The 14,416-nt window shown below is 43.9% G+C and overlaps 1 protein-coding gene across 2 annotated transcripts in view; it reads right to left on the reverse strand.

Moving 5' to 3' along the window:
- Positions 1-8,075: 8,075 nt before the first annotated feature.
- NKTR (natural killer cell triggering receptor) overlaps positions 8,076-14,416 on the reverse strand; it is a 33,823-nt gene continuing 27,482 nt past the window's right edge. For both annotated transcript variants that reach the window (XM_075271831.1, XM_075271832.1), the window contains 4 exons: positions 14,277-14,372; positions 13,572-13,631; positions 8,343-8,435; positions 8,076-8,250 (listed from right to left, as the gene is read on the reverse strand). In XM_075271831.1, the coding sequence (XP_075127932.1) occupies positions 8,178-8,250; positions 8,343-8,435; positions 13,572-13,631; positions 14,277-14,372 (322 nt within the window). In that variant the 3' untranslated portion in view covers positions 8,076-8,177. The remainder of the gene's footprint in view (positions 8,251-8,342; positions 8,436-13,571; positions 13,632-14,276; positions 14,373-14,416) is intronic.

Here is a 14,416-nt window from a genome sequence, read left to right on the forward strand (position 1 = left end):
AGGGGACTGAGGGGGGCGGGAGTGACAGGAGGTGACACCGAGGGCAACAGTGACAGGAGGAGAGACAGAGGAACAAGACCGGAGGAGAGACAGAGGAACAAGACCGGAGGAGAGACAGAGGAGCAACGACAGGAGGAGAGACAGAGGAGCAAGGACAGGAGGAGAGACAGAGGAACAACGACAGGAGGAGAGACAGAGGAGCAAGGACAGGAGGAGAGACAGAGGAGCAACGACAGGAGGAGGGACAGAGGAGCAATGACAGGAGGAGGTGACATACTGAGAGGAATAACAAGAGGTGACAGGAGGAGAGACAGAGGAGCAATGACAGGAGGAGAGACAGAGGAGCAACGACAGGAGGAGAGACAGAGGAGCAAGGACAGGAGGAGAGACAGAGGAACAACGACAGGAGGAGAGACAGAGGAGCAAGACCGGAGGAGAGACAGAGGAGCAACGACAGGAGGAGAGACAGAGGAACAACGACAGGAGGAGAGACAGAGGAGCAACGACAGGAGGAGAGACAGAGGAACAAGACCGGAGGAGAGACAGAGGAGCAACGACAGGAGGAGAGACAGAGGAACAAGACCGGAGGAGAGACAGAGGAGCAACGACAGGAGGAGAGACAGAGGAGCAACGACAGGAGGAGAGACAGAGGAACAACGACAGGAGGAGAGACAGAGGAGCAACGACAGGAGGAGAGACAGAGGAGCAACGACAGGAGGAGAGACAGAGGAACAAGACCGGAGGAGAGACAGAGGAGCAACGACAGGAGGAGAGACAGAGGAGCAACGACAGGAGGAGAGACAGAGGAGCAAGGACAGGAGGAGAGACAGAGGAGCAATGACAGGAGGAGGGACAGAGGAACAATGACAGGAGGAGAGACAGAGGAACAACGACAGGAGGAGAGACAGAGGAGCAACGACAGGAGGAGAGACAGAGGAGCAACGACAGGAGGAGAGACAGAGGAGCAAGGACAGGAGGAGAGACAGAGGAGCGACGACAGGAGGAGAGACAGAGGAGCGACGACAGGAGGAGAGACACAGGAGGAGAGACAGAGGAGCAACGACCGGAGGAGAGACCGAGGAGCAACGACAGGAGACACTGACATACTGAGAGGAATAACAAGAGGTGACAGGAGGAGAGACAGAGGAGCAATGACAGGAGGAGAGACAGAGGAGCAACGACAGGAGGAGAGACAGAGGAGCAACGACAGGAGGAGAGACAGAGGAGCAACGACAGGAGGAGAGACAGAGGAACAACGACAGGAGGAGAGACAGAGGAGCAATGACAGGAGGAGAGACAGAGGAGCAACGACAGGAGGAGAGACAGAGGAGCAACGACAGGAGGAGAGACAGAGGAACAACGACAGGAGGAGAGACAGAGGAACAAGACCGGAGGAGAGACAGAGGAGCAACGACAGGAGGAGAGACAGAGGAGCAACGACAGGAGGAGAGACAGAGGAGCAAGGACAGGAGGAGAGACAGAGGAGCAATGACAGGAGGAGGGACAGAGGAACAATGACAGGAGGAGAGACAGAGGAACAACGACAGGAGGAGAGACAGAGGAGCAACGACAGGAGGAGAGACAGAGGAGCAACGACAGGAGGAGAGACAGAGGAGCAAGGACAGGAGGAGAGACAGAGGAGCGACGACAGGAGGAGAGACAGAGGAGCGACGACAGGAGGAGAGACACAGGAGGAGAGACAGAGGAGCAACGACCGGAGGAGAGACCGAGGAGCAACGACAGGAGACACTGACATACTGAGAGGAATAACAAGAGGTGACAGGAGGAGAGACAGAGGAGCAATGACAGGAGGAGGTGACATACTGAGAGGAATAACAAGAGGTGACAGGAGGAGAGACAGAGGAGCAATGACAGGAGGAGAGACAGAGGAGCAACGACAGGAGGAGAGACAGAGGAGCAACGACAGGAGGAGAGACAGAGGAGCAACGACAGGAGGAGAGACAGAGGAGCAACGACAGGAGGAGAGACAGAGGAGCAACGACAGGAGGAGAGACAGAGGAGCAACGACAGGAGGAGAGACAGAGGAGCAACGACAGGAGGAGAGACAGAGGAGCAACGACCGGAGGAGAGAGAGAGGAGCAACGACCGGAGGAGAGAGAGAGGAGCAACGACCGGAGGAGAGAGAGAGGAGCAACGACAGGAGGAGAGAGAGAGGAGCAACGACAGGAGGAGAGACAGAGGAGCAACGACAGGAGGAGAGACAGAGGAGCAACGACAGGAGGAGAGACAGAGGAGCAACGACAGGAGGAGAGACAGAGGAGCAACGACAGGAGGAGAGACAGAGGAGCAACGACAGGAGGAGAGACAGAGGAGCAACGACAGGAGGAGAGACAGAGGAGCAACGACCGGAGGAGAGACAGAGGAGCAAGGACCGGAGGAGAGACAGAGGAGCAACGACAGGAGGAGAGACAGAGGAGCAACGACAGGAGGAGAGACAGAGGAGCAACGACAGGAGGAGAGACAGAGGAGCAACGACAGGAGGAGAGACAGAGGAGCAACGACCGGAGGAGAGAGAGAGGAGCAACGACAGGAGGAGAGACAGAGGAGCAACGACCGGAGGAGAGAGAGAGGAGCAACGACAGGAGGAGAGACAGAGGAGCAACGACAGGAGGAGAGACAGAGGAGCAACGACAGGAGGAGAGACAGAGGAGCAACGACAGGAGGAGAGACAGAGGAGCAACGACAGGAGGAGAGACAGAGGAGCAACGACAGGAGGAGAGACAGAGGAGCAACGACAGGAGGAGAGACAGAGGAGCAACGACAGGAGGAGAGACAGAGGAGCAACGACCGGAGGAGAGAGAGAGGAGCAACGACAGGAGGAGAGACAGAGGAGCAACGACCGGAGGAGAGAGAGAGGAGCAACGACAGGAGGAGAGAGAGAGGAGCAACGACAGGAGGAGAGACAGAGGAGCAACGACAGGAGGAGAGACAGAGGAGCAACGACAGGAGGAGAGACAGAGGAGCAACGACAGGAGGAGAGACAGAGGAGCAACGACAGGAGGAGAGACAGAGGAGCAACGACAGGAGGAGAGACAGAGGAGCAACGACAGGAGGAGGGACAGAGGAGCAACGACAGGAGGAGAGACAGAGGAGCAACGACCGGAGGAGAGACAGAGGAGCAAGGACAGGAGGAGAGACAGAGGAGCAACGACAGGAGGAGGGACAGAGGAGCAACGACAGGAGGAGAGACAGAGGAGCAACGACAGGAGGAGAGACAGAGGAGCAACGACAGGAGGAGAGACAGAGGAGCAAGGACAGGAGGAGAGACAGAGGAGAAACGACAGGAGGAGAGACAGAGGAGCAACGACAGGAGGAGAGACAGAGGAGAAACGACAGGAGGAGAGACAGAGGAGCAATGACAGGAGGAGAGACAGAGGAGCGACGACAGGAGGAGAGACAGAGGAGCGACGACAGGAGGAGAGACACAGGAGGAGAGACAGAGGAGCAACGACCGGAGGAGAGACCGAGGAGCAACGACCGGAGGAGAGACAGAGGAGCAACGACAGGAGACACTGACATACTGAGAGGAATAACAAGAGGTGACAGGAGGAGAGACAGAGGAGCAATGACAGGAGGAGAGACAGAGGAGCAATGACAGGAGGAGAGACAGAGGAGCAATGACAGGAGGAGAGACAGAGGAGCAACGACAGGAGGAGAGACAGAGGAGCAACGACAGGAGGAGAGACAGAGGAGCAACGACAGGAGGAGAGACAGAGGAGCAACGACAGGAGGAGAGACAGAGGAGCAACGACAGGAGGAGAGACAGAGGAGCAACGACAGGAGGAGAGACAGAGGAGCAACGACAGGAGGAGAGACAGAGGAGCAACGACCGGAGGAGAGAGAGAGGAGCAACGACAGGAGGAGAGAGAGAGGAGCAACGACAGGAGGAGAGACAGAGGAGCAACGACAGGAGGAGAGAGAGAGGAGCAACGACAGGAGGAGAGACAGAGGAGCAACGACAGGAGGAGAGACAGAGGAGCAACGACCGGAGGAGAGAGAGAGGAGCAACGACAGGAGGAGAGAGAGAGGAGCAACGACAGGAGGAGAGACAGAGGAGCAACGACAGGAGGAGAGAGAGAGGAGCAACGACAGGAGGAGAGACAGAGGAGCAACGACAGGAGGAGAGACAGAGGAGCAACGACCGGAGGAGAGACAGAGGAGCAACGACCGGAGGAGAGACAGAGGAGCAACGACAGGAGGAGAGACAGAGGAGCAACGACAGGAGGAGAGACAGAGGAGCAACGACAGGAGGAGAGACAGAGGAGCAACGACAGGAGGAGAGACAGAGGAGCAACGACCGGAGGAGAGACAGAGGAGCAACGACAGGAGGAGAGACAGAGGAGCAACGACAGGAGGAGAGACAGAGGAGCAACGACAGGAGGAATGACAGAGGAGCAACGACAGGAGGAGAGACAGAGGAGCAACGACAGGAGGAGAGACAGAGGAGCAACGACAGGAGGAGAGACAGAGGAGCAATGACAGGAGGAGAGACAGAGGAGCAAGGACAGGAGGAGAGACAGAGGAGCAATGACAGGAGGAGGTGACATACTGAGAGGAATAACAAGAGGTGACAGGAGGAGAGACAGAGGAGCAATGACAGGAGGAGAGACAGAGGAGCAATGACAGGAGGAGGTGACATACTGAGAGGAATAACAAAGGGGTGACAGAGGGCCAAAAGTGACAGGAGGTGACACAGAGGGACAACACTAACAACAGTACAGAGAATAGTGAAAGGCAAGGAGGTGTAATAGAGGGAGCCCGCGAGTCCCGATCACTCCTGATGCTGTAATTGTATGTTTTGCAGTAAATAAGGGGTCTGGTCTGAGGGTGACAGGCGGAGTATATGGGGGGGGGGGGCACAGTAGTTGGGAGAGCTCATCATGGCGGTCTGGGCTGGCCGGAGAAGATGAAACAGAAGGTCTCCGGTCAGTGATGTCCTCTGAGGGGCCGCCAGCCTGTCTGTTATAGGAAATCCTTCTAGTCTTGTCACATCCCTCTGTTATTCCTCCTGGAAACGCGTGACCTTGACCTGTCCCACATGGAAACGCTTTCAGGCTCTTGGTAATGCGGAGACGCTTGTATATAGAAGTATAGGGGGCGCTATATTACCAGGCGTGACTGATGAATAGTGGGCGTGGTCATGGGATAATAACGTCTTGGAGTCTCCTTCTATAGCTGCCATGTATGGGGCTGTCGCTCCGCCATGCTTTACACTGCAGCATTTTAATTTCCATTATTAGGATTCAAACAGCAGTGAGAATCAGTAAGGGGTGTGTATATATAGTGAGCGGGGGGCGACCATATAGTGAGTGGGGGCAACCATATAGTGAGCGGGGGGCGACCATATAGTGAGCGGGGGCAACCATAATGTGAGCAGGGTGCCCATATAGTGAGTGTGGCCCCCATATAGTGAGTGGGGGTGGGTGCCCATATAGTGAGTGCCAGAGTTCGGGGGCAGGTTTAACCCTTCTCAATCTTATGCAGGTAAATATAAAAACTTCAATCATTAACCCATTCACTAATGACCAGCACAATCATGTGACCGGCTCTACGCTGCCCCCTGCAGGGAGATCATTACTCACCAGTGATTTATGGACATTCTCAGCTCCACCCGACTACTCCAATCACATCCAAAGCTGCCTCAAAGCTCTGCTGACATCCAGCTCCAATAAGCTCCTGAGCGACCCCTAGTGGTGGGTGCAGGCAGCACTTTATCTGGGTTATGGATTTGGAGCTCTGGATGACAGAAATGGAGATTCTGCTGCTGTAACAATATATGGCCAAAAGTATGTGAACCCCTTTCCAAACTGCCACCTGCTGGGATGTCACGGTGATGGGGTAACGGTCTGGGCTGGTTTTCAGGGCTTGGTCCCTGCAGTGAAGGGTTAAATGGGCTTTCCGGAACTTACATACTGCTGACCTGTGCTTAGGATAGGAGGTTAATCTATGGTCAGCGGCGGTCTGACACCCAGGACACCTACTGATCAGCTCGAGTGCTGTGATGTCACAAGGTCAGGAGCGGCTGTGTCCAATCCAAGTAAATGGGACTGAACTGCAATACCCAGCACAGCCACTAAACAATGAATGGCGCTATACTTGCAGTGCGGTGAAGGGAGTCACGGTGCTCACTGCAGCTGATCGGCGGGGATCCCGGGTGTTGGACAAATAAGGACTAGCTACAATCACGACTGTCTGATCAGTCGCTCACCCCTAAAGCTTTACACAGTAGCAGTGTCAGTACCTGTCCATCCACATCAGTCGTGTACAGGCCTAGGTCAGTATAGCGCCCCCTTGCTTCCCCTATACTGCCACCTACTGCAGAGGTTCTGCTCCTCTCCTGACACCTATATTTATTGGGAGAGTAACTGAGCATGTGCGTCCACCAGCACTCCGTTCCTTTGGTGGACACGTGTTACTATACACTATGAACACCAGGTGGCGCCATATTATATTAGTAAATGTCATTTAACTCTTTACTGAAACATTGTTGCAGCATGTAATCGATATTCTGTGTATAACGGATATGTCACGGCGGCCGCCCCTTTAAGTACACACACACCAGTCAGCGCCCTCGTCTTTAACACCTTTTTAATTACAAGGATTTTTTTTTTTTTTTTTTCAAACCATAAAATGAATATAAAGCTGAAAACATATTTACAAAAAAAGTACAGTGTATACGTATCCCCACAGAGCCCAACGCGCTAGAAGTCAACCGCCCACCTGCGCGCATATAAACCCACCGCACATATACAAACCTGACGCTGTAAAGGCAGATGAAACAGGTCGAACGACAGAACGGGACGCTATGGAAACACAACGGTACCATCGCGGCGCCGGAGGACCCCAGCGGACCAGAGGACAGTGATATAGCGCCATATTTTATAGGTACGTTTATGTTATTTATTGTAATAACGAGGGGGCTGCAAATCCAGCTGATCCACATGGAATTCACTTTTTGGCACATTGCCTATAACACCGCCATTATATGTACAAACACAGAGCGAGGGGTGGACAGGAACGAAATCGACAAGAACCGGAAGGAATGGAAAGCAGAGTACTCCACATTATGGCAACTGTAACACATGGAGGGAAAGGGGGGAGGGGTCAGGAACTTTAACATTCATGGTCTTATCTAGGGTGGGGGTCCGACGGATCAACACCAAGGTGAAGCTTTAATTAATCAGGAACAGCGCCATCCATTCTTTAGTGGCTGTGCGTGGTACTACAAGGAGCTCAGTGCTTATGATCTGATCGGGATGGAGAGTCAGAATACTGCAGTACCAGGTGCAGACACTAAAATAGGGGCGGCGCTGTGCCTGGTAAACAATAAAATGGCAGCAGCAGTAGTTGCCCCTGGAGCTGCTGATCGTGGAGGTGACAAGGTGTCGGACCCCCACTGATCTGATATTGATGACAATGAATATTAAAGGGGTTTTCTGGAACTTATATATATCTGATTGGTGGGGGTCTCACACTGGAGACCCCACCGATCAGCTGGTTAAAGAGTCTACGGCTTCCTCCTATAACATCACATGGTACAGCAGCAAGTCAATGGGACTGAGCTGCAATACCAAGCACAACCACCACAATATGTATGGCGCTGTGCATTACTGCATGGCCCTTTCATCAGTTGGGGGCCCGAACGATACGTCATCAATATCATGATCCTGGAGACCCCCTTTAGTGTCCCGATCCCCGGCTGCTCATCATGGCATGTGATATCTTGTATGTCCAGCATCAGCCGGACAAGGAGGGGTTAACACACCCGTATAATACTGACGGTGGTCATATAGCAGTAGGAAATCTCATAAACTTCTGTAAAACCGTACTGCTGCGAGATGAGACCGCACTATGGACGCCCAGCGCTACGTAGAAAACCTAGCAAACTTCCCATGAGCCCCACTGGCCAATCGGATGTGCTGGAGAGATCATGTGACAACTGCTGCCACCTTTATAGGCTCAATTATTGCTGCCACCACAGTGGATACCGCTACGAGACCTCCTCCGATAGCGCCCTCTACATGGACCGAAGCTTCAGATCCCATCTGGCCGATATTTTCACGGCAAGGACGATGGACAATAGATAGACGAGGGGCAGGTGGAGGCGGAGCGGGGCATACAAGGAAGGGAAACAGAAGAAAGAACAAAAAAGTCTCTTAGCTCCTCCCACTGTGACGCCGGCGATGATGGTAACTGTGGTCGCTGCCGCTGTACGACGACCTCCGACTTCTGAGAACGGAAGAACGGAGATCGTGATCAGAAACGGGAACTCCCGAGAAGTGTATATGTATATATCATAATAATAGTACTACCAAGTGTACCTGGACCTGCGGTTGTAGCTGCGAGACCTGTAGTAGGAGGGGCTTCTGCTGCGGCTACGGCTGTCATAGCTATCGTATGTGTATGAGCGACTCCTGGAGAGGAGAGAGTGTATAACGGTTATACATATATAATGATAGAGGGGGGGATTAATGTATAATCCTCTAATATTCTTGTGCATAGGATGCAGTATTACAGTAGTTATATTCTTGTACATAGGAGCAGTATTACAGTAGTTATATTCTTGTACATAGGAGGTAGTATTATAGTAGTTATATTCTTGTACATAGGAGTAGCATTATAGTAGTTATATTCTTGTACATAGGAGGTAGTATTATAGTAGTTATATTCTTGTACATAGGAGGTAGTATTATAGTAGTTATATTCTTGTACATAGGAGCAGTATTATAGTAGTTATATTCTTGTACATAGGAGGTAGTATTATAGTAGTTATATTCTTGTACATAGGAGCAGTATTATAGTAGTTATATTCTTGTACATAGGAGGTAGTATTATAGTAGTTATATTCTTGTACATAGGAGTAGTATTATAGTAGTTATATTCTTGTACATAGGTAGTATTATAGTAGTTATATTCTTGTACATAGGTAGTATTATAGTAGTTATATTCTTGTACATAGGGGGCAGTATTATAGTAGTTATATTCTTGTACATAGGAGTAGTATTATAGTAGTTATATTCTTGTACATAGGAGTAGTATTATAGTAGTTATATTCTTGTACATAGGAGTAGTATTATAGTAGTTATATTCTTGTACATAGGAGAAGTATTATAGTAGTTATATTCTTGTACATAGGAGGTAGTATTATAGTAGTTATATTCTTGTACATAGGTAGTATTATAGTAGTTATATTCTTGTACATAGGAGAAGTATTATAGTAGTTATATTCTTGTACATAGGAGGTAGTATTATAGTAGTTATATTCTTGTACATAGGTAGTATTATAGTAGTTATATTCTTGTACATAGGAGGTAGTATTATAGTAGTTATATTCTTGTACATAGGAGTAGCATTATAGTAGTTATATTCTTGTACATAGGAGGTAGTATTATAGTAGTTATATTCTTGTACATAGGAGGTAGTATTATAGTAGTTATATTCTTGTACATAGGAGTAGTATTATAGTAGTTATATTCTTGTACATAGGAGTAGCATTATAGTAGTTATATTCTTGTACATAGGAGCAGTATTATAGTAGTTATATTCTTGTACATAGGAGCAGTATTATAGTAGTTATATTCTTGTACATAGGAGTAGTATTATAGTAGTTATATTCTTGTACATAGGTAGTATTATAGTAGTTATATTCTTGTACATAGGTAGTATTATAGTAGTTATATTCTTGTACATAGGGGGCAGTATTATAGTAGTTATATTCTTGTACATAGGAGTAGTATTATAGTAGTTATATTCTTGTACATAGGAGTAGTATTATAGTAGTTATATTCTTGTACATAGGAGTAGTATTATAGTAGTTATATTCTTGTACATAGGAGAAGTATTATAGTAGTTATATTCTTGTACATAGGAGGTAGTATTATAGTAGTTATATTCTTGTACATAGGTAGTATTATAGTAGTTATATTCTTGTACATAGGAGAAGTATTATAGTAGTTATATTCTTGTACATAGGAGGTAGTATTATAGTAGTTATATTCTTGTACATAGGTAGTATTATAGTAGTTATATTCTTGTACATAGGAGGTAGTATTATAGTAGTTATATTCTTGTACATAGGAGTAGCATTATAGTAGTTATATTCTTGTACATAGGAGGTAGTATTATAGTAGTTATATTCTTGTACATAGGAGGTAGTATTATAGTAGTTATATTCTTGTACATAGGAGTAGTATTATAGTAGTTATATTCTTGTACATAGGAGTAGCATTATAGTAGTTATATTCTTGTACATAGGAGCAGTATTATAGTAGTTATATTCTTGTACATAGGAGTAGTATTATAGTAGTTATATTCTTGTACATAGGAGCAGTATTATAGTAGTTATATTCTTGTACATAGGAGGTAGTATTATAGTAGTTATATTCTTGTACATAGGAGTAGTATTATAGTAGTTATATTCTTGTACATAGGAGCAGTATTATAGTAGTTATATTCTTGTACATAGGAGGTAGTATTATAGTAGTTATATTCTTGTACATAGGAGCAGTATTATAGTAGTTATATTCTTGTACATAGGAGGTAGTATTATAGTAGTTATATTCTTGTACATAGGAGGTAGTATTATAGTAGTTATATTCTTGTACATAGGAGTAGTATTATAGTAGTTATATTCTTGTACATAGGTAGTATTATAGTAGTTATATTCTTGTACATAGGTAGTATTATAGTAGTTATATTCTTGTACATAGGGGGCAGTATTATAGTAGTTATATTCTTGTACATAGGAGTAGTATTATAGTAGTTATATTCTTGTACATAGGAGTAGTATTATAGTAGTTATATTCTTGTACATAGGAGTAGTATTATAGTAGTTATATTCTTGTACATAGGAGAAGTATTATAGTAGTTATATTCTTGTACATAGGAGGTAGTATTATAGTAGTTATATTCTTGTACATAGGTAGTATTATAGTAGTTATATTCTTGTACATAGGAGAAGTATTATAGTAGTTATATTCTTGTACATAGGAGGTAGTATTATAGTAGTTATATTCTTGTACATAGGTAGTATTATAGTAGTTATATTCTTGTACATAGTAGAAGTATTATAGTAGTTATATTCTTGTACATAGGAGGTAGTATTATAGTAGTTATATTCTTGTACATAGGAGTGGTATTATAGTAGTTATATTCTTGTACATAGGAGGTAGTATTATAGTAGTTATATTCTTGTACATAGGAGCAGTATTATAGTAGTTACATTCTTGTACATAGGAGTAGTATTATAGTAGTTATATTCTTGTACATAGGAGGTAGTATTATAGTAGTTATATTCTTGTACATAGGAGTGGTATTATAGTAGTTATATTCTTGTACATAGGAGGTAGTATTATAGTAGTTACATTCTTGTACATAGGAGTAGTATTATAGTAGTTATATTCTTGTACATAGGAGTAGTATTATAGTAGTTATATTCTTGTACATAGGAGTAGTATTATAGTAGTTATATTCTTGTACATAGGAGAAGTATTATAGTAGTTATATTCTTGTACATAGGAGGTAGTATTATAGTAGTTATATTCTTGTACATAGGAGTAGTATTATAGTAGTTATATTCTTGTACATAGGAGTAGTATTATAGTAGTTATAGTCTTGTACATAGTAGTAGTATTATAGTAGTTATATTCTTGTACATAGGAGTAGTATTATAGTAGTTATATTCTTGTACATAGGAGTAGTATTATAGTAGTTATATTCTTGTACATTGGAGCAGTATTATAGTAGTTATAGTCTTGTACATAGGAGTAGTATTATAGTAGTTATATTCTTGTACATAGGAGTAGTATTATAGTAGTTATATTCTTGTACATAGGAGCAGTATTATAGTAGTTATATTCTTGTACATAGGAGCAGTATTATAGTAGTTATATTCTTGTACATAGGAGCAGTATTATAGTAGTTATATTCTTGTACATAGGGGCAGTATTATAGTAGTTATATTCTTGTACATAGGAGGTAGTATTATAGTAGTTATATTCTTGTATATAGGAGTAGTATTATAGTAGTTATATTCTTGTACATAGGAGCAGTATTATAGTAGTTATATTCTTGTACATAGGAGTAGTATTATAGTAGTTATAGTCTTGTACATAGGAGTAGTATTATAGTAGTTATATTCTTGTACCTAGGAGTAGTATTATAGTAGTTATAGTCTTGTACATAGGAGTAGTATTATAGTAGTTATATTCTTGTACATAGGGGCAGTATTATAGTAGTTATATTCTTGTACATAGGAGTAGTATTATAGTAGTTATATTCTTGTACATAGGAGTAGTATTATAGTAGTTATATTCTTGTACATAGGAGTAGTATTATAGTAGTTATATTCTTGTACATAGGAGGTAGTATTATAGTAGTTATATTCTTGTACATAGGAGTAGTATTATAGTAGTTATATTCTTGTACATAGGAGTAGTATTATAGTAGTTATAGTCTTGTACATAGGAGCAGTATTATAGTAGTTATATTCTTGTACATAGGAGCAGTATTATAGTAGTTATATTCTTGTACATAGCAGTAGTATTATAGTAGTTATATTCTTGTACATAGGAGGCAGTATTATAGCAGTTATATTCTTGTACATAGGAGGCAGTATTATAGTAGTTATATTCTTGTACATACGAGTAGTATTATAGTAGTTATATTCTTGTACATAGGAGGTAGTATTATAGTAGTTATATTCTTGTACATAGGAGTAGTATTATAGTAGTTATATTCTTGTACATAGGAGTAGTATTATAGTAGTTATATTCTTGTACATAGGAGTAGTATTATAGTAGTTATATTCTTGTACATAGGAGGTAGTATTATAGTAGTTATATTCTTGTACATAGGAGTAGTATTATAGTAGTTATATTCTTGTACATAGGAGTAGTATTATAGTAGTTATAGTCTTGTACATAGTAGTAGTATTATAGTAGTTATATTCTTGTACATAGGAGTAGTATTATAGTAGTTATATTCTTGTACATAGGAGTAGTATTATAGTAGTTATATTCTTGTACATTGGAGCAGTATTATAGTAGTTATAGTCTTGTACATAGGAGTAGTATTATAGTAGTTATATTCTTGTACATAGGAGTAGTATTATAGTAGTTATATTCTTGTACATAGGAGCAGTATTATAGTAGTTATATTCTTGTACATAGGAGCAGTATTATAGTAGTTATATTCTTGTACATAGGGGCAGTATTATAGTAGTTATATTCTTGTACATAGGAGGTAGTATTATAGTAGTTATATTCTTGTATATAGGAGTAGTATTATAGTAGTTATATTCTTGTACATAGGAGCAGTATTATAGTAGTTATATTCTTGTACATAGGAGTAGTATTATAGTAGTTATATTCTTGTACATAGGAGTAGTATTATAGTAGTTATATTCTTGTACATAGGAGTAGTATTATATTATAGTAGTTATATATTTTTTTAAATGGGCAGTATGAAGGTTTGATATGTCAGGTATTTGTTAGAGGGCTCAGTGTGTCGGGCAGTATTATGTACATAATAGACATCTATAAGCGACTTACCTAGATCTTCTGCGATGACGATTATATGAGACACTCCTTGAGCGGCTGCGGCTGTACGTTCTATGTAATACAAGTATACGTTACATTAGTCACACAATTATTGTACCATCACATCAGTTCTCTAATAAATATTTTACTTTCCATTATTACAATTAGGGCTCGTTCATACAGAGTAAAATGAACCGTATTTTGACTCAGAAAGCAGACTTCTGGCAGTCATGTCTTTCTGCTCCGGATTCGGTCCAAATGAACGGATCTAGTCAGAAGGGAGGAGTTGCGAGGCGGACGTCCACCTGAGAAAGGAAACAACCGGCTCGCATTGATGTCAATGGGAGCCGTTTCTGGCAGCGGATTTTGAGGCGGATTGCGCCTCAAAATCCGCTGCCAAAAAACTCAGTGTGAACAGACCCTAACACTTTACACTGTCCAGTCTGCAGAGCCTTCTTTGTATCTAATGGTTGAGCATTAACACAACACAATCTCCGCCATCTTGTTAGTAGACACTCTCGCCGCTCAAGTAAATACATGTACTATGTATATGGACAGAGCTTGTAGCTGTATACTCCACAGCTGCAGGTATATGGCACAGGAGTGTATGGGGCTGCTCCCTTTACAGCAGTATACAGCATGTCATGAACAATGTGGAAATTGCCGCCATCTTGGATTTGGTAAGTGCAGAACTTTTATAACCGAAACACATCGTACCTGTAACTTCTGTAACTGCCGTACGACCTGCTCCGTGTCCGCGATCTGTAGTCACTATAGCGCCTCCTGCTACGACTTCTGGTATAACTTCTTGACCTGACATAGACAATGACATGCATATAACACATCAGAATGTCCAG

Source organism: Leptodactylus fuscus, chromosome 4 (assembly GCF_031893055.1).
Source record: "Leptodactylus fuscus isolate aLepFus1 chromosome 4, aLepFus1.hap2, whole genome shotgun sequence".
NCBI classification, from domain to species: domain Eukaryota; kingdom Metazoa; phylum Chordata; class Amphibia; order Anura; family Leptodactylidae; genus Leptodactylus; species Leptodactylus fuscus.